The 23150-nt window shown below is 55.0% G+C and overlaps 2 gene segments (V, D, J or C); one reads left to right on the top strand and one right to left on the bottom strand.

The window, feature by feature from the left end:
• LOC127031862 (Ig gamma-1 chain C region, membrane-bound form-like) overlaps positions 1-23150 on the bottom strand; it is a 192423-nt gene that overhangs the window by 708 nt on the left and 168565 nt on the right. The window contains 5 exon segments of the C gene segment in view: positions 158-291; positions 4645-4977; positions 5286-5612; positions 5761-6087; positions 6589-6630. Of these exon segments, the coding sequence occupies positions 158-291; positions 4645-4977; positions 5286-5612; positions 5761-6087; positions 6589-6630 (1163 nt within the window).
• LOC127031858 (immunoglobulin heavy constant mu-like) overlaps positions 10782-23150 on the top strand; it is a 167772-nt gene continuing 155403 nt past the window's right edge. Inside the window, 1 exon segment of the C gene segment in view lies at positions 10782-10869. Coding sequence covers positions 10826-10869 — 44 coding nt within the window.

The raw sequence follows: 23150 nt of genomic DNA, 5'->3' as shown, positions 1-23150 counted from the left end.
CCTGCTTTTCTGTCTGTGTCTCATTCATTCAGTCTCTGTCTTATTCACCCATTCTCCTTTCTCCTTCATTCCTCTCTTCTTTCTTTCCCCTCCACGCTGCCCTCTACTGTGCTAAACACGTTAATTCCTTCGTTCCTACGTTCGTTCTCTCTCTCACCTTGAACAGGGTCACGGTGGCGCTGTAGCACACACTCAAGAGGAAGAGGGTGATGAAGACCGAGATGGTGGCCCAGAGGCCATCTAAGTCCTCGTCGCCGTCCTCACTGCAAAACTCACCTGACACGATCACCTCTGTTGAGGAGAGAGAAAGAACCATCAACTCCGACTTAGCCACTGAGACAGAGAGAGCTCGTACTGTGCGACCAACACCAACCCACCTTCTCTACCCATCCTTCCTTCCCTTCACACATCTATCTCTGGATACATCCATCCATCTGTGACAACAAACTATCCATCATTCCATCCCTCTGCACACTCCTCTTTCCATTCATCCATCTCTAGATGCATCCATCCATCTGCCCGTTTCCATTCATCAATGACCACAAACCATCCATCCATCAATGTCTAGAACCTCCATTGATTCATCAATGCCTGCACAGTCCATTTCTAGATACTTCTGTCCATCCAGTCTTCCATCAATCCTTCCCTAGACATCTCTATCCATCTATCCATGCATGCACCCATCCATGTCTAGAGACCTCCAACAATCCATGACCACAAACCACCCATTGATCCATTCACCAATCCTCGCAAGACACCTCCATCAATCCCTCCCTCTCTCCCTCCATCCATCTCTAAATACATCCATCCATGCAGCCCCACTCACCTCTCCATTCATCCTTGACCACAGACCATCTATTAATCCATCAATCCATCCCTAGACACGTTCATCTCCAATCCACTCCAATCCATCCATAACCACAAACCACCCATCAATCCATCAGTCCATCCTTAGACACTTCCATCCATCCAACAATCCCTAGGTGCATCCCTCCATCCATCCATAGGTACATCCATCCATCAATCTATGACCACGAACCATCATCTCTAGACACATCCCTCCATCCATCCCCACAAACCATCCATCCATCCATGCCTCCACCCTCCATCTCTAGATACCTCCGTCCATCCATGACCACAAACCACCAATTGATCCATCCATCCATTCAGACCCTGACCACCAACCATCATCCCTAATAACATAATAACATAAGAATGGCCATACTGGGACAGATCAAAGGTCCAGCCAGCCCAGTATCCTGTCTACCGACAATGACCAATGTCAGGTGTCCCAGAGGGAGTGAACCTAACAGGTAATGATCAAGTGATCTCTCTCCTGCCGCCCATCTCTGCCCTTTGACATACAGAGGCTAGGGACACCATTCCCTACCCATCCTAGCTAATAGCCATTAATGGACTTAACCTCCATGAATTTATCTAGTTCTTTTTTAAACCCTGTTATAGTCCTAGCCTTCACAACCTCCTGAGGCAAGGAGTTCCACAGGTTTACTGTGCGCTGTGTGAAGAACTTCCTTTTATTTGTTTTAAACCTGCTGCCCATTAATTTCATTTGGTGGCACCTAGTTCTTATATTATGGGAATAAGTAAACAACTTTTCCTGAAAACACCCCTACATCCAATCTATCCATGATTGCAAACCCCCCATCCATCCATCAGTCCATCTCTAGACACACCCCTCCTTCCATCCATCCATCCCCACAAACCATCCATCTGTCCATGCCTCCACTGTCCATCTCTAGACACATCCATCCATCTCTAGATACCTCCATCCATCCATTCCTCCATCCATCTCTAGATACCTCCATTCATCCATCCCTCCATTCATCCCTAGATGCACCCTTCCATCCATCCACACACCCCTGACCACTGTGATGAAATGAAGGATGCAGAGACTCCCAGCTTTCATCTCACTCATCCCATGTGGCTGTGTCCCTACGCCCTGGCACTGAAGCTTGGCCACCTGTTGAATTTCTCTGTGCCTTAGTGTCTCTGCCTGTGAAAGTGGCTCAGGAGCCCTCTGAGGTGTGCGAGATGCCAGGATGCTGCCATGGTGGAGGAGCTCCCTTAAGACCAGGATGGATGGATTTCACATGCGTGCCTCTATGACCCTGCTCCCAGTGTAACAAAACACCCAGGAGTCACTTCAGGTGGAACGCAGCCACCTCTGGGCCTGTTTATCCCGAGCTCTCTTGCCCAGGTGCAGCCTGTAGTTGCCTCGGCTGAGGGAGGTGGGGATTTTGAACACTGTCACTTTTATGAACAGAGCCACAAGTATTTTAAGGATGGGATCTCAGGTCTCTCTGGTCTGACAGATGCTGCTCCCTGAGCATGGTGCCCCCTACTGAGCCCTTTGCCCTAGGGATGTCTGGAGAACAGGTGCATAGATCTGTGTGGGTGCATGTTTGTCTCTCTCTGTGTTGTGTGTCTCTGCGGGTACATACACGACAGCCAAGGTGGGAGGGTCCCTGGGTCATGCCATGTTACAGGAGTGTCCATCTGCACTGGACTGAGCTCTGTCACAGCCACCCCCCCACACTCTTGGTCTGTGTGCTCCTGCGCTGCCCCAGGATAACAGCCCTAACACTGCCGCTGCAGGCTACCCCCCTTTAATGCCAGGTGTGAGCTCTGTGCTCGTACTGGTGGGTTTGATTCCTGCACTCGCCCATCCAGCTTTGGGGCTGATACACACATGGGGGGCGGGGGGAAGGTGTGTGAGTGAGGGGCTGGGTAGGAGACAGAGCCCATGTGAGGGGGCATAGGGGCATCTGCACCGTCCCACCCCACTGCCTGGATGCCCCATGACACCAGAGCTAGTGAGATTTTAGGTGAGTCTCTGCTTAGTGTCTGCTCCAGATAACAGCCCTACTACTGCTTCTACTTTGTGGGTACTGAGCCCAGGACCTGATCCCTGCTGTGGGGTGTTTGCTGAATGTTGTCCTATCTCCCCCTCCACAGCTGCTGCTGTTGGTAAGGGGTGGAAGGAGACCCCTTAGCCTTCTAGCCAGCAGAGAAAGTTTGTGTGGGGGCCAGGGTATTTTAATTACCTTCTCCCCACTGACTGTGTCTGGAAAATCCCCATGGGGCCTCTGCTCCTCTCTGGGGTGGAAGAGGTTGTAGGGTAAATGCTGATCATGATACGGTGCTCCCGTGGGTTATAGCCTAGAGAGGATCCCGCCTCAATGAGATGCCAGGAATGGCTTGGCCATCCACCAATCCACTTACCCACCCAGCCATCCCATGCTCCATGCAGCCTTATCTCTAACCATCCTTCATATCTTCCATCCATCCATATAGATCTATACCCATCCATTCTCCTACCTCCCCATCCGTCCATCTCCAGCATCATCCCTAACCATCCATCCATTCATCCTCACCCATATCTTCCATCCATACATGCAACCCCATCCACTTATCTATCATCTCTTTATATATTATCCATCCCCAAACATCCATCACCATCTGTCCCCATTAACACACTCAGTCGTCCATCCATCCATTGCCATATTCACCCATCCACTCATCTTCGTCTATCTATCACTCACCATCTGTACCAGCCCATCCATCTGTCTGTCAGTCCATCCCCATCCATTCTCATTTTTCTATCATCATCCATCCCATCGGTACTGACCCATTACCATATGCACCCGCTCATCCATTCATTCATACATACATCTGTCCCCACCCATCCCCACCTCTAGCCATCCATCTATCGCAGTCCATCTATGGCCATCCATTTATCCACCCCTTCATCCTTCAGAATGGGCACCCCTCCAATCTTCACCATAGATTTATCCATCCATCCCCATCCACTTATTCATTGGCACCACACCTGCGAACCATCCAACCATCCTTCCCTCAGCGCAGCGCAGTCTAGTGGGACTGGGTGGGACTCTCAGAACACCTGGGTTCTGTTTCTAGCTCGGTAACGGACGTAATCTTGGGCAGGTCCCTTTCTCTCTTGGTGTCTGTTTCTTCTCCCTCTTTCTCTATCTAGATGTGAGCCCTTGACACAGGGACTGTCTCCCACTGTGTCTGTGCCATACCCAGCCCAACAGGGCCCTATCTGAGCTGGGGGTGGAGGTGCTACTTTAATCCAAATAATAATTTCTCTCTCTCTCTCTCCTCTCTGTGATATCTGTTGGTCTATGAGTCCTTCCCTCTGAAGCATGTATGTATCCATCTGACCATCTCTCTGAACATCTGGCCTTCCAACAGAGCTGGGCTTGGACATATTTATGTGTGTAACTGTCCATTTACCCCCCTCTTCATCACTGCTTTTGTGGTGTGTATGTACCCACGTATCTTCCCATCCTTCCTTCCATGGCATCTATTTATGTATCTCCCCATCCATCCCTGGTACATATGTATCCACCCATACAGGATCTGGAAATTGGCATCCCCAGTCTTATAGCATCTCAGTTTCTCCCAGCCTGCAACCTGGGACCTTGCTCACCTTGGGTGACCCACAGATTTCACCCAGTCATACCACAAGAAGGAGACCGGGGATGAGCTCAGACTAGTTTCATTTATTCACTTGTTGTCACTGAGGGCACAGAGATTATTTACAGGAAGCTGTACTGGACAGTGCTAGCAGTGGGGCTGGGAGGAGCCTTCTTCATTTACCGGAGTCTTTGCTGACGCTGCGTTGGGTGAACTTCATGGAGAGGGCTTCGTGGATGACCATGCAGGTGTAGGTGTCCCCGCTGTTCCAGCTGGCCTTGCTGACTTTCAGCTTGCTGTAGAGGAAGAAGTTTGAGTCGCCGGTTCCGTCCTTGATGGGCTGGGTGGTGATATATTCCAAGGTCTCATCGGGTTTGTGGTTCTTCATCCACTGCACCGAGATGTCCTCGGGGAAGAAGCCCAGCACCAGGCAGGTGACGCTGACAGAGTCTTCAGAGCTGCTCAGCTCCTCGTTGTGAGGTCGCAGGAGGTAGATGCCAGGGCCAGAGCGCCTGCCTACGGTGGGTGGGGACGGAGGACACAGATGAGCCATGCACATCACTTAGCTGGGGCCACGCAGGGAGAAGGATGAGACAAGTGTGTGTGTGGGGGTAGGAAGATTCCCTCTCTCCTCCAGGATGGAGGGGCTGGGGACTGGGAGCTGGTAGTCCTGGAGCACAGGATGGTCTCCATCTCAGATGGGGACGCAAAGGGACCCAGGGCTCGGATCCCAGGTTGTTGGTCTTCCCCTTAAGGAGCATCCCTCCCTGCTGGGGACTGGGATAGGGGAGTCTTTCCCCTTAGGGACCCTGCTTTCCTCCTACCTGGCTTCTTGGAGATCGATTTGATGAGGGAAGAGGGCAGATCTGAGTGCTCCACTTTGCAGGTGAAGGTCTCTCCAGCCTCCCAGTCGCGGGTGAAGATGGGCATGGAGCTGGAGGCGGTGAAGGTGGTGTTGTACTGCTCAGCGAGGGTCAGGGGTTCAGGGACAATGGACCCTGGCTTCTCCCTGGACCAGACCACCTGGAGGCCGGAGTCGCTAGGCAGGTTGACCACCAGGCAGGTGAGCATGGGGTTCTGGGCCACGTACAGGGCGGCAGGAGACGGGGGCACCAGGAAGACTTGGATGTCACTGGGAGACGTTGTTTCTTCTGGGGATGGGAGAGCCTAGGTCAGTCGCTAGGCCTGGTCTCCCCCTGGCCAAGTCCATCTCAGTCTCCTCCCCACTCCTCTCCCCCCTTGAGCCCAGCCCGGTGTCCCCCTCCCCTTCCTAGGAAGCCTGGGCCCACTCAGCGTCACCTCTGCACTTGCGGGCATGGTCCTGCTTTGTGGTGGCAGTGCCCGGGTGGGACACCTGGCAGGTGTACGTCTTGCCCTCCAGCCACACGTCCTGGGAGATGCTGGCATTGCTGCGGGTGCTGAAGGTGCGGCCGTCGGCGTCCTTCTTGGCAGGGGCGGTGTCCCCATGAAGTAACCCGGGCTCGCCGTCCACCAGCCATTCCACCTTCAAAGGCTCAGGGTAGAAGCCGGAGATGAAGCAGAGCAACTGGATGGCACCTGGCTTGGTGGTGCAGGAGGAGTGGAGGACGTGCACCTCGGGGGCTTGGGGTTCAGCGGGGATGGGCTCTGGGAGAAGGATGATGGGTTAGTTGTTGTACAGACCCCTCCTGAGTCGCCTCCCCCCTGGCTCCCTGCTGCACGGCGCCCCCTACTGAGCCCCCGGCTCCCTGCTGCACGGCGCCCCCTGCTGAGCCCTCCTCGCTCCCTGCAGCACAGCGCCCCCTACTGAGCCCCCGGCTCCCAGCTGCACAGCGCCCCCTGCTGAGCCGTCTGCCCCTTTCCTTGCATTGCAGCACCCATCGCTTCTCTTGACGTGGTGTCTCTTTTCATCCCTCCACCCTTTGGCGCCTCCACACCCAACACCATCTACCTGTCCCCATTCCCTCCCATCGCTCTGTGGTGTCTCTCTCCATTCACCCACCCACCCACCCCAGCGACTCCATCAGCTCACAGCACTAGCAGGCTCCCATCCTCTCTCCCTGCAGCAGTCACCAGAGCAGGGTCCTGCGAGACCCCCCAGCCCTTCCCTTCCCCTCCCCTCCCCGGGCCGCGCCGCAGCGTCCCTACTTGGGATTTCCTTGGAGATGCTGGAGCTGGTGGGCTGGTGCTCTACGGTGCATTGATAGGTATTAGATTCCCAGCTGCTGGCCGGGACGGTGACCTGGCTGCTGAGCGAGTAGAGGCCGCTGGAAGGTTGCAGCACGGAGGGATAGGTCCTCACGCCTGAGGAACCGACATTCGGGCTCCATGTCACGGTGACCGGCTCGGGGAAGTAGCCTTTGGCCAGGCAGCCGAAGGTGACCTGGGGGGTGGTGACTTCGCCGGTGCAGGAGGTCAGGGGGAAGACAGACGGGGCCGTGGCACTAACTGCAAAGGGAGAGAGAGCAAGGCCATGAGACACAGCGCCACTGAGCCCTGCCCCGCTCCGTGAAGAACAGGCCCTAGCGTGGCACTGGGGCCAGCACTCAATGCCGGGGGAGATTACCTCCTAGCGAGCCCCACGCTACTCCATTCACATAGCACAGTTTGGGGTGAGACTGTTGCCAGTTGAAAGGTCTTACTAATGTCTGTGTGTAAGATGGCACCTGAGATAGGCTGCCCCCCGTCTTCCAGGTTGTGTCACAGACTGAGCAGGATCAGGGCCCCCAGTTCACTTGGTGCTAAACAGACCCAGTGTGTAATCGGGAGCCCCTTTACATCAGGTGCTGCAGAGAGACACAATGACAGACAGTCCCTACCTCACAGAACTTACGGGCCAAATAAGCAAGATAAAGGAAGGATCAGAGGGGAAACTGAAGTAGCGAGCAAGGAAGGGACCTGGTCACCGCAGGTCAGTGGTACAGCCAGGTAGAGAAACCAGGAATTAGGTGATGAAGTGCCGAAGTGGCAGAGAAATTCCCCTTGGAGAAATCATAGCATCTGCAGGTAGAAAATAACCCAAGGTTTTGACCAAGGAACTGAAATGGGGGGACACTTCTGCGCTCTCTGAAGACGTGTCGTACCACTAACGTTTGGGTTTTCAGGTCTCCAGCTGATGACGTACAGATTTTATTCTAGCAATTTTACCTTGGGTACGAATATTAAATGTTATATTCTCATTAGGCTCCTAGGTTCATTGTTAACATCCTCAGCCCCTAGTGGCCAGGTAGCAATTCTGTATCTCAAACACACGTCCTTAGAGTCCTGAGAACTCACTTGAGACACCGGTAGGAGGGACTGGGACTGTCCAATTGAACCCTGGACATATGGGCCCCTTGGGTTAGAGTTTGGGTTATAATTATACGTGGGGAGGAGGATTATGGGTTAGCGGTTAGTTTTAGGTGCTGGGGATAAGGGCTATAGGTTGCAGGGATAGAATTATGGGAGATGGTTTAATGGTTTGGGTCAATATTTAATGTGTTGTGACTGAATTTCTAGACAATTTTGCAGCCATTCAACCTTCAAATACCAACCAGTTCTGCTGCCATTTCCCAGAGGGAGTTAGTGAGACTCTTGGGTCCTACCCCAAGGGTCAGTTTGCGACAATGACTCATATTTCTGAGGCTGGGATGCTTGATACCCAACTGGAGACACAGAAACCCTAGTGCTCAGAGAGTCAAGGTGGGAGGTTCGGGTTAGAGCTGAGGTTATGGTTAGGGGTATAATTGGTTGTTAGTACTTGTATCACAACCCAATCTAGGACCAGGTCTCATTGTGCCAGGAACTTTACAGAGAAACAACAATGAGGACTCTATTGATCCCAGGACCATTGCAGCCTGAGCAATCTAAAGTCAGGGTTTGGGGGATAAGGTTGGGACGTTGGGGTTAGGGGTTGGGTGTGAAGAGAGGGTCAGAGTTGGGGGTCAGAGTTAGGGAGTAGGGGTTAGAGATCCGGGGTTAAGGATGAAGATAGGACTCTAGGGAAAGGGGGAGGATTAGAGTGTTGGGGTTAAGGAATGGGTGCATCTGTCAGGGGTTAGGACGCTGGGGTTAGGGTCATGGTTAGGGAGCTAGGACAGAGTTGGGGGTCTAAGTAGTTAGGTTTAAGGTTTGGTTTAGGGTCATAGTTCTGGGGTTAGGGTAAAAAATCCTTCCCTCCCCCAAACTCAGTAGTCGACTGGTTATCACCACCCCTAGCTCACAATCTTTCTAGCCAGGTTCCCACTCAAGAAACCACTCAGATTCGAACCAATTGGGTTGAAGATTTTCTGGACACTTTCCCAAACTCTGCGGGAGAAATCTCCCAAGAATTCCAGCTGCTTCACTTTCTAGGTGCTCAAAGCTGAGGCGCCTTGGGGAGCACTTACCGGGGTCTGCATCTCCAGTGGGCTTTAGCCAGAGACGTCAGAGCTTGTCCCCCGTTAAGGAAGCCCAACGCGTCTCCAGCTGAGTGCGCCGCAAAAAAGGAGCCATCTCAACTCAAAGGCCAAGTTAGGAAGCTGACCCCTGAGCTGTCGCCTCTGAGCTGCCAGTTACGTCCAGCCCCAGGCAGCCGAGCTCACATCTAGCTGTGCTGGGAATCCCCCTGCCCGGTTCTCAGCATGGAGCGTGAGTGCAGAGCTGGTGGAAGGAGGCAGGGCCGGCTCAGGGAGACGCGTTCCTGCACTCAGTGAGTTCAGGGGTTACCTCTGACAAGGGACATGCCAAAGGGGAAATTTGTGCCTCAGTTTAGAAAATTTTTTGCTGGAGACAATTAAACTTCCTTAGAAACAATTCAGCTACTTCCCCAACCTCTAATTGCAGCCCCCCAACCCCTAGCACCCCATGTCTGCTAATGGCCCTAAATCCTGAGCTCCAGCCTCCTGCTAGACCAGCCCTGGTTTCCCCCTCACTCTGCTGGTGCCCCCTATTACTGACCTGCAGCCCCCTGCAAGCCCAGCTCTGCGCTCCTCCCCCCAAGCCCTGCCAGTGCCCCTCACTCCTGACCTGCAGCCCCTTGCTAGCCCAGCCCTGCCCCCTGCAGCTCTGCTGGTGCCCCCTCATTACCAACCCGCAGCCCCTGCTAGCCCAGCGTTGCCCCCGCCCCAGCCCTGCCAGTGCCCCTCACTCCCAACCCGCAGCCAGGGGCAGTTGTAGGTATTTTGCTGCCCCAAGCACGGCAGGCAGGCTGCCTTTGGCTGCTTGCCTGTGAGAGGTCCGCCGAAACCACAGGACCAGCGGACCCTCTGCAGGCATGCTGTCGAAGACAGGCTGCCTGCCGCCCTTGCAGCAACTGGCAGAGCACCCCCCGTGGCTTGCCGCCCTAGGCACATGCTTGGCGTGCTAGTGCCTGGAGCCACCCCAGCCCACAGCCCCTGCTAGCCCAGCCCTGCCGCCTACCCAGCCCTGCTGGTGCCTCTCACTCCTAACCTGCAGCCCCCTGCTAGCCCAGCCCTGTCTCTCCCCAAGCTCTGCCGGTGCCCCTCCCTCCCGACCCGCAGCCCCCTCCTAACCCAGCCCTGTCTACCCGGCCGTGCCTGTTCCCTCACTCCTGACCCGCAGCTCCCTGCTAGCCCAGCCCTGGGGTTCCCCCAGCTCAGATGTCTAGATTTTATAGGGACAGTCGTGATTTTGGGGGCTTTTTCTTATATTACCCCCACTCCGTGTCCCAATTTTTCACGCTTGCTATCTGATCATCCTCACTCCCCACCTGCAGCCCCTGCTGGCCCAGCCCTGGGCTCGCTGCCTTCAGTTCTTTCAAAGCTGTTATCCCAGCTAATAGCTGGAGTGTGGGATAAGCACCTCTGTCCCCTCGTCTCTGCCTGGGGTGCACAGCCTGGCCTGTACCCGTCCTGGCCTCCGCAGCATATCCAGCCTGTGCAGAGGAGCCATGAGCTGCACCCTGCCCTGGTATTGGGTCCATAAAGGGGGACATATCCCACTGCCCTTCAGGACAGAGCACAACAGTATGGCTCCCATGTCCCCGCTCTAACTACTGGACCCCACTCCCATTCCAGAGCTGGGGAAAGAACCCAGGATTCCTGGCTCCCAGCCCCCCACTCTAATGGCTAGATCCCACTCCCATTCCAGAGCTGGTGAGGGAACCCAGGTGCCTTGCTCCCCTCTATAGCACACGCTTCACCCCATTTACCTCTGATGAGGTTAAAACACGCTCTGCACTCATGTGACAAGCCAATAGCAGCCACTTTCCTGGGATGGACTCACCAAATCACTGGCCTTGTTGGGTCACGACCCAACACTGTAGACCGGGGGGTTCTGTCTGGGAGTCCAGCTCTGCTCTGTGTCTGTCGCAGAGCTCTTCTGAGGTATCTTTGCCTGTCAGACATCCCCTCTCCTCCCCACCCCCCCGATGGAAGTCAGGATAATTATAGATTGAGAACAATAGATGACGCCCTCTGGGGAGCTTTCACTGTTACAGCTGGTAGGAAGGTGTGAAAATTGGACAGGTGGGAGAGCACAGGGGGCTAAAACCGAGGCGAAAAAATAACATTAGTGTGACTTTCACTTGCGTAAACTTCCCCTTTCAGCCCGTGTTGTTTGTTGGTCAGTTTCCCCCAGAGATTGGTCATGAGGGCTGCAGAGCTCAGAAAAGATTGAGGCCTCTTGGGGGGTCTTTTTGAGAACCTGCCATGCTGGAGGGTGAAGAAGGAGACTTTATGGCTGTCCTGGAACTGGGGATAGAACCCAGGAGTCCTGACTCCTGCCCAGCCCGGATGGGTAGTGGGTGTGTATGGGATAGAGAGATGTCCCTGTACATAGTTGCACACAAGTATGGTTTGAAAGCTCTGTTTGCACAGAAGGGCAGGGACCGGAGGAGAAAGGGCGCGTGTTGGGTTATCTCATCCATCCATGGCTCATGGAGGGCTCTTCCCTAGCTTTAACTAATGGTCTTGTGATCAAACAGAGGAAGGGACTCAAGGACCTGGCTTCAATTCCCAGATCTCCCACAGACTCGCTCTGTCACCTTGGGGAAGCCACGTCACCTCTCCATGCCTCAGTTTCCCCATCTGTTCAATGAGGGTAATGATGCTCACTTCACATCGGAGAGCTGAGGTGGGCTGGACTCAGGTTGTGAGGCGCTTGGGGAATATTTGTGCCTTGTAAAGGACCAGAGTCTCCACTCAGCATCACTCGCACAAAGCAGAGCTATTCCAGCGCAGTTGCTCCAGGTTTACACTGCAACGGCCGAGATCAGAATCCCATTTCTCGTGTTTTTCGCCCATCGCTAGGACACCACTGCAGAATGGGAAGTTAAAGGCAGAGAGAAGGTCAGTGACAGGCCCAAGGTCCCACAGCAGCTGGGAACAGAACCTGAGTCCTCTTCCCCCTTTTTGATGGTTTCTCTTGTATTCGCTTTATTTTTTCAGGGAACCCCACACCCCCCTTCGTCTTCCCCCTGGTTCCCTGCTGCACCAAGTCTGGCAATGCGCCCCCAGACACAAACTTGGCCTGCCTCGTAACAGGCTATTTCCCATCACCAGTGGAGATGAAGTGGAATTCGGACAAAGTGACCCAGGGGGTCACAACTTTCCCAGAGGTGACGGTGAGCAACGGGCGCTTCACCCAGAGCAGCCTGCTGATCATCTCTGCCAGGCCCTGGCAGGGCGACACCTACCAGTGCGATGTGACACATCAAGGGACAGCAACGACCAAGTCGAAGAAGTTCCCTCAGGAGTGTAAGACACGCGGCAGGGAGGGTGGCACAGCCAGGCTGAGCTTTTCAAAGCGCCTAGAGGGTCTGGGAGCCAGTGAATCTTAATCCACATCCCATAGGCGCCTTTGGAAAAACCTCAGCCTGAAAGTCTGGGGAAAGTTTGGCCCAGTGTTGAAACACACTGAGCCCTGGTGCTTTGTCACTGCAAATCTCCTGCCCAAAGCTCCCCCTCTATGGACCCCTGAAGGAGGGAAACCTTAAGGTGAAAGGCGCCTGGGGCAGAGACCTACGTTCCAGTAAGGGGGGGATTTTTCAGCTCTGCCTAAAGGATTTAGGCACCTGGTTCCCATGGGAACTTGGCAAGCGAATCCCTTAGGCACCTTGGGAAATCTCAGACCCGCAGCCGGGCTGAAATGGCACCTAAGCCGCATGCTGGCCCCTCTGCACAGGGGAAATCTTCGGCTCACTGCCTTTCACCCTCACCCTCACCCAAATCCAACCCAACCGCCTCCCACTGGGGGAAGCAGAACAAAGCCCATTCGCCGCGTCAGTCCAAAGCCTCAAAGCAAAACCAGTGCAACTCAGAGCCCAGGGTCCCGGCCACCAGAGCCCCCCAGCGTTCAGCCAGCTGCATGGGGAGCACCCCCCTTTCCCACTAGGCCACCTTCCCTGCATGGTTCCTAGGCCTCCTGCCTGTCCACATCTCGAGATTCCCCCTCAGGCACTTTCCTCAGCACTGAGCCAGAAGCTTTCCCTGATATAGACAGCAGCAAGCAGCCCCATGGGACTACAATTCCCAGCAACCACTGGCCTTAAAGGGGCTATACCCCCTTCCGAGCTAGCACTGGTACACCTTTGTCATGGAGCTGGGTGTGTTGCTTGCACTCTGGCAGTTCTGAGGCATCTTTTGAAATGGATACAAGCCCAGAGCCGCAAACCTAGGCATTCTGGGGTCAGAACTTCAACGGGTGTAAATTGACTGATCACTCCTGAAGTCAGTGGCACTGAGCCGACTTATATCAGCTGAGGATTTGACCCTTTATCCATAGTCAAACACAGTCAGTCCTCCCCCAGGTTTTCTTCTGATGCCATGTCATGCTGTACAGCACCATGGTCCCCTTTAAATAGGGAACATTAATTGAGGGAAACATGTTCAAATAAACAAACACAGCTCAAGTTCCAGCTTTGTTCCAGCTGTTTACCAGGGAGAACACACTCCACGCAGCACGTGCAGGAAGAATGCCTGGAGGCTTTTAATATTTGCCTAGATGATTTAAGGGCCCTGTTCCCATTTGTTTTAATCCCTTACATGGCTGTAAAAAATCTCAGTCCTGGAGGCTGATTAAAGCACTCAGTGTAAACGTGCCAGAACAAGGTGGGATATACTAGTGCTGGGAGGACTGTAGAGTTATCTCTCTCTCTGGAAGGGGGCTGGGGATCTACAGAGAGTGACACCGGACTGTGTTTTCCCCTCTCTCTGCTCTCAGGGTGTGGTTTGACAAAGCCACCCAAGGTTCACCTCCTGGTCCCCACCTGCTAGGAGAGCTCCACAGAGAGCCAGCTGGAGCTGGTTTGCCTCCTCCTGAGCTTCAAACCCGACAAAGCAACGTGAAATGGCTGGTGAATGGAAAGGAGAGCAGCCTCCCCACCCCGGCCTTTTCCTCTGCAATGGGCACAGACGGCTTCTACATGGGACAGAGCCGCATGAATGTCACCAAGCAGAGCTGGGAGAAGGGGGACGTCTACACCTGCCAAGTGACCCACCCAGCAGTGGGAGCAGAGCTCTCCATGCACAACACCAGCAAGTGCTTGGGTGAGGGGCTGGGCCCGTTCATGGCGGGGAGGTGCGGTGGAGAGTTACTGAGAAACCAGCCCTGCCTAAGGGTAGGTGGGACTTCACCTAGACACCAGTGTGATGGGAGACACAGGAGTGCCATAGAGAAACTGGTGCTGTAGGTGGATGGGAAGAGAAAGAAATACCAGGGCTGGATGGATGGGAGGGACACTAGGAGCGTTCTGTTGGAGGTGGAGGGATAGATTAGATTAGATTAAATTAGATTTCAATCGTCTTTTTCTGCCTTTCCACATTATTTGAACTGGTCAATGACATCTCTTTGCATTTCTCAGCCTGCCTCAGAAGCTCACTTGACCCAACCATCTACTTAACCAAACCCTCCTATGAAGACGTCATCAAAAATTCTGGTCATGTTACCTGTCTAGTTCTGGGCTATGACTTAGCAGCCAGTAGAATCTCATGGAAAGTGGATGGTCAAGTCAGCTCTGCGGTGAAGACAGAACCCCCCAAGAAGAACAGCAACGGGACCACCAGCCTGGTCAGTTCTCACCCTGTGTCGCTGGCACAATGGGGACAAGGCACCCAATTTACCTGCGAAGTGACCACACCCTGTTCTGGAGAACTAACGCAGGACATAACCATGAGCAATACAGGTGAGGAGCCTTGGCATCTCAAAGGGAAAGGCAAACTCCAGTTACTGTGAATTGGGACTGAAGAGTGAAACTGACCCCGCACAAGTCCTAGGCAGCCTTTATGTCCCAGTTAACCCTCCAAGAAGGACTTTAGTTGCGCCTAGGCCCTCAGCACAGGGGTGTGTTGCAGGTAGAATTAGTATTTCCTCTGTGAATTTCTCATTCTCAATCTCTCACTAATTTCCACTTGCTCAGTTTTCCCAGGATTCTCTTCCTGATCATTAAATTCCAGCTCCTCCAAGAATTTCATTCCCTCAGCTCCCTGGTAAACGTGGATGTGGCCTGCTAGGGGCTCTGATCTGACTTGCGTCTGTACTTCTTACCTCTGGAAATCAGGCTGGTGCTTGTCACCTGGCATCTGGCCTTTATGGGATATTTCGGGTGAGACTCTCTAAGAGTCTCCATTGGAGTAAGGTGCCCAAATCCCATTGAAATGCCCAAGTTGTCCAAGTCCTTAAGGCAGCCTTTGAAAATCTCAGCTGTGCTGAATTTTGCTGGGAGCATTTGAAGGAGGGAAGAGGCTCCACCGGAGTGAGAAAATGGGTTGGTGACTGTAGTGTGGTGGTCACTCGGTCCAGTCCGGAAAGGATTAAAGCGGCCCTGGGAGAGGGCTGCGGCTGTGGATCAAAGCCTGGGCTGGTTGGGGAAGGCAAGAACAGGTGGGGCCCTGGCCCAGTCGGGCCCAGCTGGTCCCTGTAAGAGGCTGTGAGCCAGAAGCCTAGTCAGACTCTCTCTCTAGCCTTTGAGACGGATGGGCCTGGCTGCTGGGGAGTGAATCTGAGGTAGAGTAGGGCTGGGGGAAGGCCAGAAGAGCTGGGGAGTTCTGGCCTGGAAATCCCCCAGGCTGCGGCCTAGTATATGGCCAAATAGGTATTGGGGTTGTAGGGGGCAGCCAAAGGGCAGAGGAAGGGAGCAGGCCCAAACTCTCCTTGCCAGCGATGAGTGACTGACATTGCAGTCTGCCCCAGGGCATGGGGGCTACTTGGTGACTGGCAGTAGCCTACGACTAAGGAGAGGTGCAGATGGGGGATGGGGGTTCCCTGGGAAGGAGTAAGCCCTGAGACTGGGGGGTTACTGCCAGGGGCAATACCCTGGATATAGGGGCACTGGAGTCCAGGGAGGGACACGGGGGCCAAGCAGCAGCGGGACACTGGCCTTCAGAAGGTGCTCTGGAGGCTGGAGAGTTAATTCCCGAGGTGACCAGCAGGAGGTGCAGCAGGGGTGAGTCCCGCACCTTTACAGTGACCCAATGTGATGATGCTGCATGGTGGAGACTGGGGGAGAAGAGGAGATAGTGTGGTTCAATGGTGGGGGGAGGGTTCAGGTTTGCAGGACTAGCTCAAAGAACCAAGTCCATCTGCATTACTGTAAAATCAAGCTGAGGATAATGATCGTGATGATAATCTCGAAGGAGATGAAGATGCTGAAGGAGAAAAGGAGAAAGAGTGTCAGAAAGCTGAAGGAGATAATGAAGAGGATGGTAATGAAGGTTTTGCTCTGGAGAAGATGAAGATAAAGAGGAAGGAAGTGGTTATGAAGACAAGGAGGTGAAGAAGATGAATATGATGATGGTGAGGAGGACGAAAATGAAGATGATGATGTTAAGTTGTTGCCGTTTAAGGCTGAGGATCTGGAAGGTCACTATGACTCTGCGGGGAAGGCTTGGGAGTTCAGTTGAGGGTTTGGGTGAAGGCCCATGCTCTTTGAGTTTCAAGGGAGATGATGCTCAATGGTTGGGTTTTTATTTTGCCTGGCTAGAAGCCTAAAAATTCATGCAAACAAAGGAGAGAAACCCCTCAGCTCCATTGGCCCACAGTGGGGCTTGGGCATCCATGTGAATCTTGACTCCCAGCTCCAGCAGGATCCACTTTACAAACTTATTTCATGAGCCAGACCGTGCATATCCTTCAGAGAACATTCAATAGAGGCCGTTGTCCCTTGGTGCCAGGGCTCCAATCAGTCTGGGCTTCCTGGCTGAGGTTTCTAAAGAGACTCAAGCTCTCCCCTTCCCCATCGGCTTGCAGTGGGAGTTGGGGGACTCATGCCCTGAGGGATCTTGGCAGACGATGGGTGTGAAATATAAAGGGCCCGTCTGCCTGTGCAGGGAGTAGGGGTTGGGGAACACAAGTTCCGTCCTGAGCTGTGGGTCCCATGTGGGGTCTCGTGGTTAGAGCAGGAATGTCTGGGTGCCAGGCATGACCATGGGCAGGTCATTTGTCCTCTGTGTCCCAGCTGCCATCTCTGGAAAATGGGGATAACTAAGCTGAGCTCAGGCGGGTCATCGAGCTCATGAATTTGTGTCTGGAAGGACTGTGAGTTGAGTAACCATGGCAGATCTGTCCCTGGCCATTTTTTCCACAATGGGGCTTTCTCCCAACAAAACCAGAGACCTTCAGATTTGTTCCTGGGACCCAGAGACCCAAATAACCATAATGGGACCCAGGAATCCCAATCCCTCAGTTGGTTGGAAAATCTCAGCCATTGTTCCTGCTGCTCCATAAGATGAGGGTTCTGCCCCTTCCACCAGGGAACCAAGTGCCCTATTTACAAGTCCAATGATCCTTGGCCCTTTTCCCGAACAGCCCCTGGGCTCTGCACTCCTGAGAGAGAGGCACTCAGTTACCACCTGGTGCCCATTGAAATATTTGCTAAGCCCAGCCCTCAATGCCTCCTCCTGCCCCCACCAGGTGTCAGCAACTGTAATCAACACCCTCTGGAGGTGTCTCTCCTCCCCCCTTCCCTGGAGGACCTCTACATAGCGCAGAACGCCACCATCAGTTGTTTGGTGAGTGGCATGGAGACCCCCGGCAGCCTGGAGGTCTCCTGGAACCGGGGTAGCGGGGGCCCGTTGGCCGTGGTCTCCAGGGATCTGGTGCTGCAGGAAGATGGCACCTACAGTGCAACCAGCATCCTGCGGGTGTGCGTGGAGGAGTGGCAGGCGGGGGAGGAGTTCACCTTCACCGTGAAGCACCAAGACTTCCCGTCAGCCATTGTCAAGACCATCCGCAAGAGTCACAGTAAGAACTCAGCCTTTCCCCTGTAGGGGGCGCCAGCTCCAATGGGGCCGCAGGCTGGGGGAGTGGCTGGCACAGGGTGTGGGGAATGGGACGTGGGACCTTCTGTCTCTAGGGGGCCCCAGCTCTGATCCGGTTTCAGGTGTTTGGGACGGGGAGTCAGAAATTTGTGGGTGGGATGAAATGTGTAAATTGATGAGAGAGAAGGGGATGGAGAGTCAGGACTCCTGGGTTCTTTTTCTGTCTCTGGGAGGGGAGTGGGATGTAGTGGGTTAAAACAGGGAGACTGGAGGCTGTGACACCTGGGTTCTAGCCCCTTTTCATGGAAGGGATTTGGATCTAGTGGGTTAGTGTGGCCTGAACTCCTGGATTCTGTCCATGAATCTGGGAGGCGTGTGGGGTGTCTAGTGGGATATAGCAGGGTCATGAGGGTGGGGGATGGTAGCCAGGACTCCTGGGTCCCAATCCTTAGCATTAATCCCTTGCTGTTTCTCATGCCACCGGTCTCCCTCCGGGCCCCCTCTGTCTACATCTCCCCTCCTCATGCTGAGGAACTGGCTCTCCGGGAATCAGCCACCAACACCTGCCTGGCCTCCGGGTTCCGGCCCAGAGACATCTTGGTGACATGGACCCAGCAGGATCGGCCCGTGCCCCAGGAAGCCTACACCAACGTCGGCCCCGTGTGGGAGGCTGGGAAGGAGGAGCGCTACTTCATCTACAGCAAGCTCAATGTCTTGGTGTCCGAATGGGAGCGGGGGGACACCTACGCCTGCGTGGTGGGGCACGAGGGTCTGCCCATGACCTTCATCCACTGGAGCATGGACAAAGCCTCCGGTAAACCCACCACCATCAATGTCTCTGTGATCCTGTCCGACACCGACGTTACTTGCTACTGAGGATCAGAGCCCCGCGGGCTCCTCACGGCGTATCTAGGGTGGCCATGGAACCTCGTGGGGTCTGGGATTCCTCTGAGCCTGTGTGTAAAGCTGTGGGAGCTCTGGTGTACGGAGCATGGCTGTGTGCGGGATATGCCCAAATAAAATGCACCATGCTAGAGCTTGTGATGAAAAGTGTGTCTTGTGGCTGAGACTGTCCGTGCGTCTTATCTATCGACACACGCTTCCTCCCACAATATCTAGATGTATCCATCCACCCTTTCTTTCTCTCTAGCCATCCTCCTTTCCTTATGGATTGTCTGCATCAATTCATCCTTCCACAGGATCCATCCATCCATCCTACCCTCTGCAGCACCTGTCTCTTTGATTCTACCTTATCCATCGAATCATGCATGGAAAAACAGGCAATGTCCTCTCTGCATCCATCCATCCTCTGCAGTGCATGTTTCTACCTCCCATCCGTCTGCAGTGAGTTGCTATCCATCCATTGTTATTGATGATATTGCAGCTCCTAGATGTCCTGACTTAGGTTAGGGCCTGTGATGCAGTAGGGACTGTCTGTGTGGGGAGTGGGAGAGCAGGGGAGGACTTTAGGAGATGGACGATGCCAGAGCCTGTAACCTGAGCTAGGTAAGGGAGGGGAAAGGTCAACACCTTTGCCCGGGAAGGGGACAAAGGAAGGGAGTGGCAGGAGGGAAGCAGTTTGAGTTTGGGTTTGGGGCAGGATGGGCAGAATTCAGGGTATCCTAGCTAGGATCCAAGCACCCTGAAAGCCCAGAAGGACTCGGTGGAGGGGTCCTGACTGTGCCTGCAAGCTCTGCTGTAACCTGTGTTCCTGTTGTCCAATAAACCTTCTGTTTTACTGGCTGGCCGAGAGTCACTGTGGGTCCCAGGAAGAGGGGTGCAGGGCCGGACTCCCCCACACTCCGTGACAACTGGTGGCAGTGGTGGGATATACTGCACCCCGTGGACGGCGCTTCCTGCAGTAAGTGACTGGGCAGCAGTAAAACGAAGGGGTGGTTAACCCCTGGGAGTGTGTGCCCAGTGAGAAGGACTTTGCAGTAACAGGGTCCCCCGGGGGATTGCAGCGAGCAGTCCCAGGGGCGGAGGAGTCTGCAGCTCGACCCTGGCAGAGAGGTGGTGACCTCAAGAAGGGCTGGTGCACTAGGGGTCCCCCTGGAAACCGTGGGGAGCGGCGAGCACCCCGGCCTGTGAGTGGCCAGCAGGAAGATGTATGCCAAGCGGCGCAAGTGTGACCTGCTAGAGCTGTGCAAGCAGAGGGGGCTGCACCCAGGGAGACGCACCAAGGACCAGCTGATTGCCCAGCTGGAGGAGGGAGACCGCATGAATGAACGGAGCCCTGTCTCTGAGGGAAGCAGCCGAGCAGATGCAGCGCAGGCACCAGTGTCTGTCCCTGCTGGGAGTGGTCAGCCGGCAGACGAGGGCTTCCCGAGACCCCCCCTTCCTAGGCGTAGAGGAAGGGCGGGGAGGAGCCCAGTGTATACCGAGGGCATCGTGACCCCCCTGGCCAGCAGGGGATACTCCCGGCGAAGCTCATCCCCCAGCAGGGGATCCTCCCGGCGACGCTCGGCATCCGTGGAGCGGAGGCGGCTGGAATATGAAAGGGAGCTGAGACGGGAAGAGCTCGAGTTAAAGAGGCGAGAGCTGGAGGAGAAGGTGAAACAGCGTAAACATGAGGAGAACCAGCGTAAACATGAGCGGGAGGAGAAGGAGAAACAGCGCCAGCGTGAGTGGGAGGAGAAGGAGAACCAGCGCCAGCGTGAGCGGGAGGAGAAGGAGAACCAGCGCCAGCGTGAGTGGGAGGAGAAGGAGAAACAGCGTAAACATGAGCTGGAGCTGGCCCAGCTGAGGAGCAGTGGGGCCCCGGCTGCGTTGAGTGAGGGGGGACCCAAGCCTACAAAGAGCTTTGATAAGCACTTGCTGCCCTGGCGTAAGGAGGGGGAGGACATAGATACCTTCCTGACGGCCTTTGAGAATGCCTGCGAGCTGCACAGGGTTGACCCTGCAGACAGGATCGCAGTTCTCACCCCCTTACTGGACTCCACAGCCGTGGAGGTGTACAGCCGACTGAAAGGGGCGGAGGCAGGGGACTACGAACTGTTCAAACAGGCCCTGCTCCGTGAGTTTGGGCTGACTCCTGAGATGTACCGGAAAAAGTTCCGGAGCCAGCGTAAAACCCGTGAGGTCACATACCTACAACTGGTCAACCGGGCACAGGGGTATGCCCGCAAGTGGACAGCTGGGGCCCAAACTAAAGAGGACCTGCTTGACCTATTCATACTGGAGCACCTGTACGAGCAGTGCCCGTCCGACCTGAGGCTGTGGTTGATGGACCAGAAGCCGGAGAACCCGCAGCATGCAGGCCAGCTGGCCGACCAATTTGTGGACAGTCGGGCAGGGGATGGTAGGGAGGAGTCTCGAAGGAGCAGGCCTGCCTCAACGCCGAGAGAGAGTCAACATGGGACCTCCCAAAGGGGGCCTATGGAGAACCCCCCCAAAAGGGGAACATCCAGCGGCAGGTCCCTCCGACCCACTCAAGGGGACCCACGAGATATGGGCTGCTATCGCTGTGGCCAACGAGGTCACATACGGGCCCAGTGCCCCAAGATCAGGGACAGACCAAGCAGACCCAACCCGCAGAGGGTGGACTGGGTAAAAACCCAATCGGAGGAGGGGCTACATTCCCAGGAAAGGGGGGTTGGCAACATACCACCTATGGATGCTCCCGGTTCCGGGTTTTTGGTTTACCGGGTGGGCGCGGGGCTGCCCCTCCGGAAAGAGTGCATTGTTTCCCTGGAAGTGGATGGGAGGAAGGTCACTGGGTACTGGGACACGGGCGCAGAGGTGACGCTGGCCCGGCCCGAGGTGGTGGCCTCAGATCGGATGGTGCCCGACACCTGCCTGACCCTGATGGGTGTGGGCGGGACCCCATTCAAGGTACCCGTGGCAAGGGTACACCTGAAATGGGGGGCCAAGGAGGGCCCCAAGGATGTGGGGGTACACCAATATTTGCCCACTGACGTGTTAATGGGAGGGGACCTTGAGGACTGGCCTAGTAACACCCAGAGTGCCCTGGTCGTGACTCGTAGTCAGAGTCGGCAAATGGCACTGCACCCCGAAAACGGGGAAGGTACTCGACCTGAGGTGCAGGACCCTAACTCAGGGAGTGGGGAACGCCCAGGGGCATGGTGCAGAGAGGCTGCAGCCTCAGACCCAGCCAGCAAGAGAGAGCTGGTCCCCATTCCTGTCCCAGCTGCTGAGTTCCAGGCCGAGTTGCAGAAAGATCCCTCCTTGCGGAAGCACAGGGACCGGGCTGACCTTAGTGCGGTACAGACCATGAGGAGAGGTTGCAAGGAGAGGTTCCTGTGGGAGAAGGGGTTCCTGTACCGAGAATGGGCTCCCCCAGGGGAAGTAGAGTCATGGGGGATCAGGAGGCAGCTGGTGGTTCCCCAGAAGTTTCGTCACAAGCTGTTGTACCTGGCCCATGACATCCCTCTCGCAGGGCACCAGGGAATCCGGCGCACCAGGCAGAGGCTGCTACAGAACTTTTACTGGCCTGGGGTCTTTACCCATGTCCGACAGTACTGCCAATCCTGTGACCCCTGCCAGAGGGTGGGGAAGGCCCGGGACAAGGGGAAAGCGGCTTTGAGGCCTTTACCCATCATAGAAGAACCTTTCCAGAAGGTGGCAATGGACATAGTGGGACCTCTCAGCAAGACGACTCGGTCAGGGAAGAAATACATCCTGGTGGTGGTGGATTTTGCCACTCGCTACCGCGAGGCGGTGGCCTTGTCCTCTATCGAAGCAGACACAGTGGCAGATGCGCTGCTGACAATTTTCAGCCGGGTGGGGTTCCCCAAGGAGGTCTTAACGGACCAGGGGTCCAACTTCATGTCGGCCCTGCTCCGGTCCTTATGGCAGAAATGTGGGGTCCAGCACAACTGGGCCTCAGCGTATCACCCCCAGTCCAACGGGCTGGTAGAAAGGTTCAACGGGACGCTGAAGATGATGCTAAAAACATTTATGAACCAGCATCCGCAAGATTGGGACAAGTACTTACCTCACCTGCTGTTTGCGTACAGGGAGGTACCCCAGGAATCTACCGGGTTTTCACCTTTCGAACTGTTGTATGGAAGGTGGGTGAGGGGGCCCCTAGACCTGATGAGGGACGAATGGGAGGGGAAGGCCTCTCCCGAGGGAGAGTCAGTGGTGGAGTATGTCCTGACCTTCCGGGAAAGACTGGCCGAGCTCATGGGCCTGGCCAGGGAGAATCTGGCCCGAGCCCAGAGGAGGCAGAAGGTCTGGTATGACCGCACAGCACGAGCCCGTGCCTTCGCCACCGGGGATCAGGTGATGGTTCTTATCCCCGTGAGGAGAAACAAACTCCAGGCCGCCTGGGAAGGGCCCTTCAAGGTTATCAAGCAACTGAATGAGGTAAACTATGTGGTGGAGCTGTCAAACCGGGCACATCACCGTCGGGTGTACCATGTGAACATGATGAAACCATACTATGACAGGGGGAATGTGGTGTTGGCCGTGTGTGGACATTGGGAGGGGCAGGGAGATGACCCCTTAGTGGATCTATTCCCTGGGACAAAAGCTGGTTCCCCCCTGGAGGCGATTCCCCTCTCTGAGCAA

Source organism: Gopherus flavomarginatus, chromosome 11, assembly GCF_025201925.1.
Source record: "Gopherus flavomarginatus isolate rGopFla2 chromosome 11, rGopFla2.mat.asm, whole genome shotgun sequence".
In the NCBI taxonomy this organism is placed as follows: domain Eukaryota; kingdom Metazoa; phylum Chordata; order Testudines; family Testudinidae; genus Gopherus; species Gopherus flavomarginatus.
This window is presented reverse-complemented; position numbering and strand designations above follow the sequence as displayed.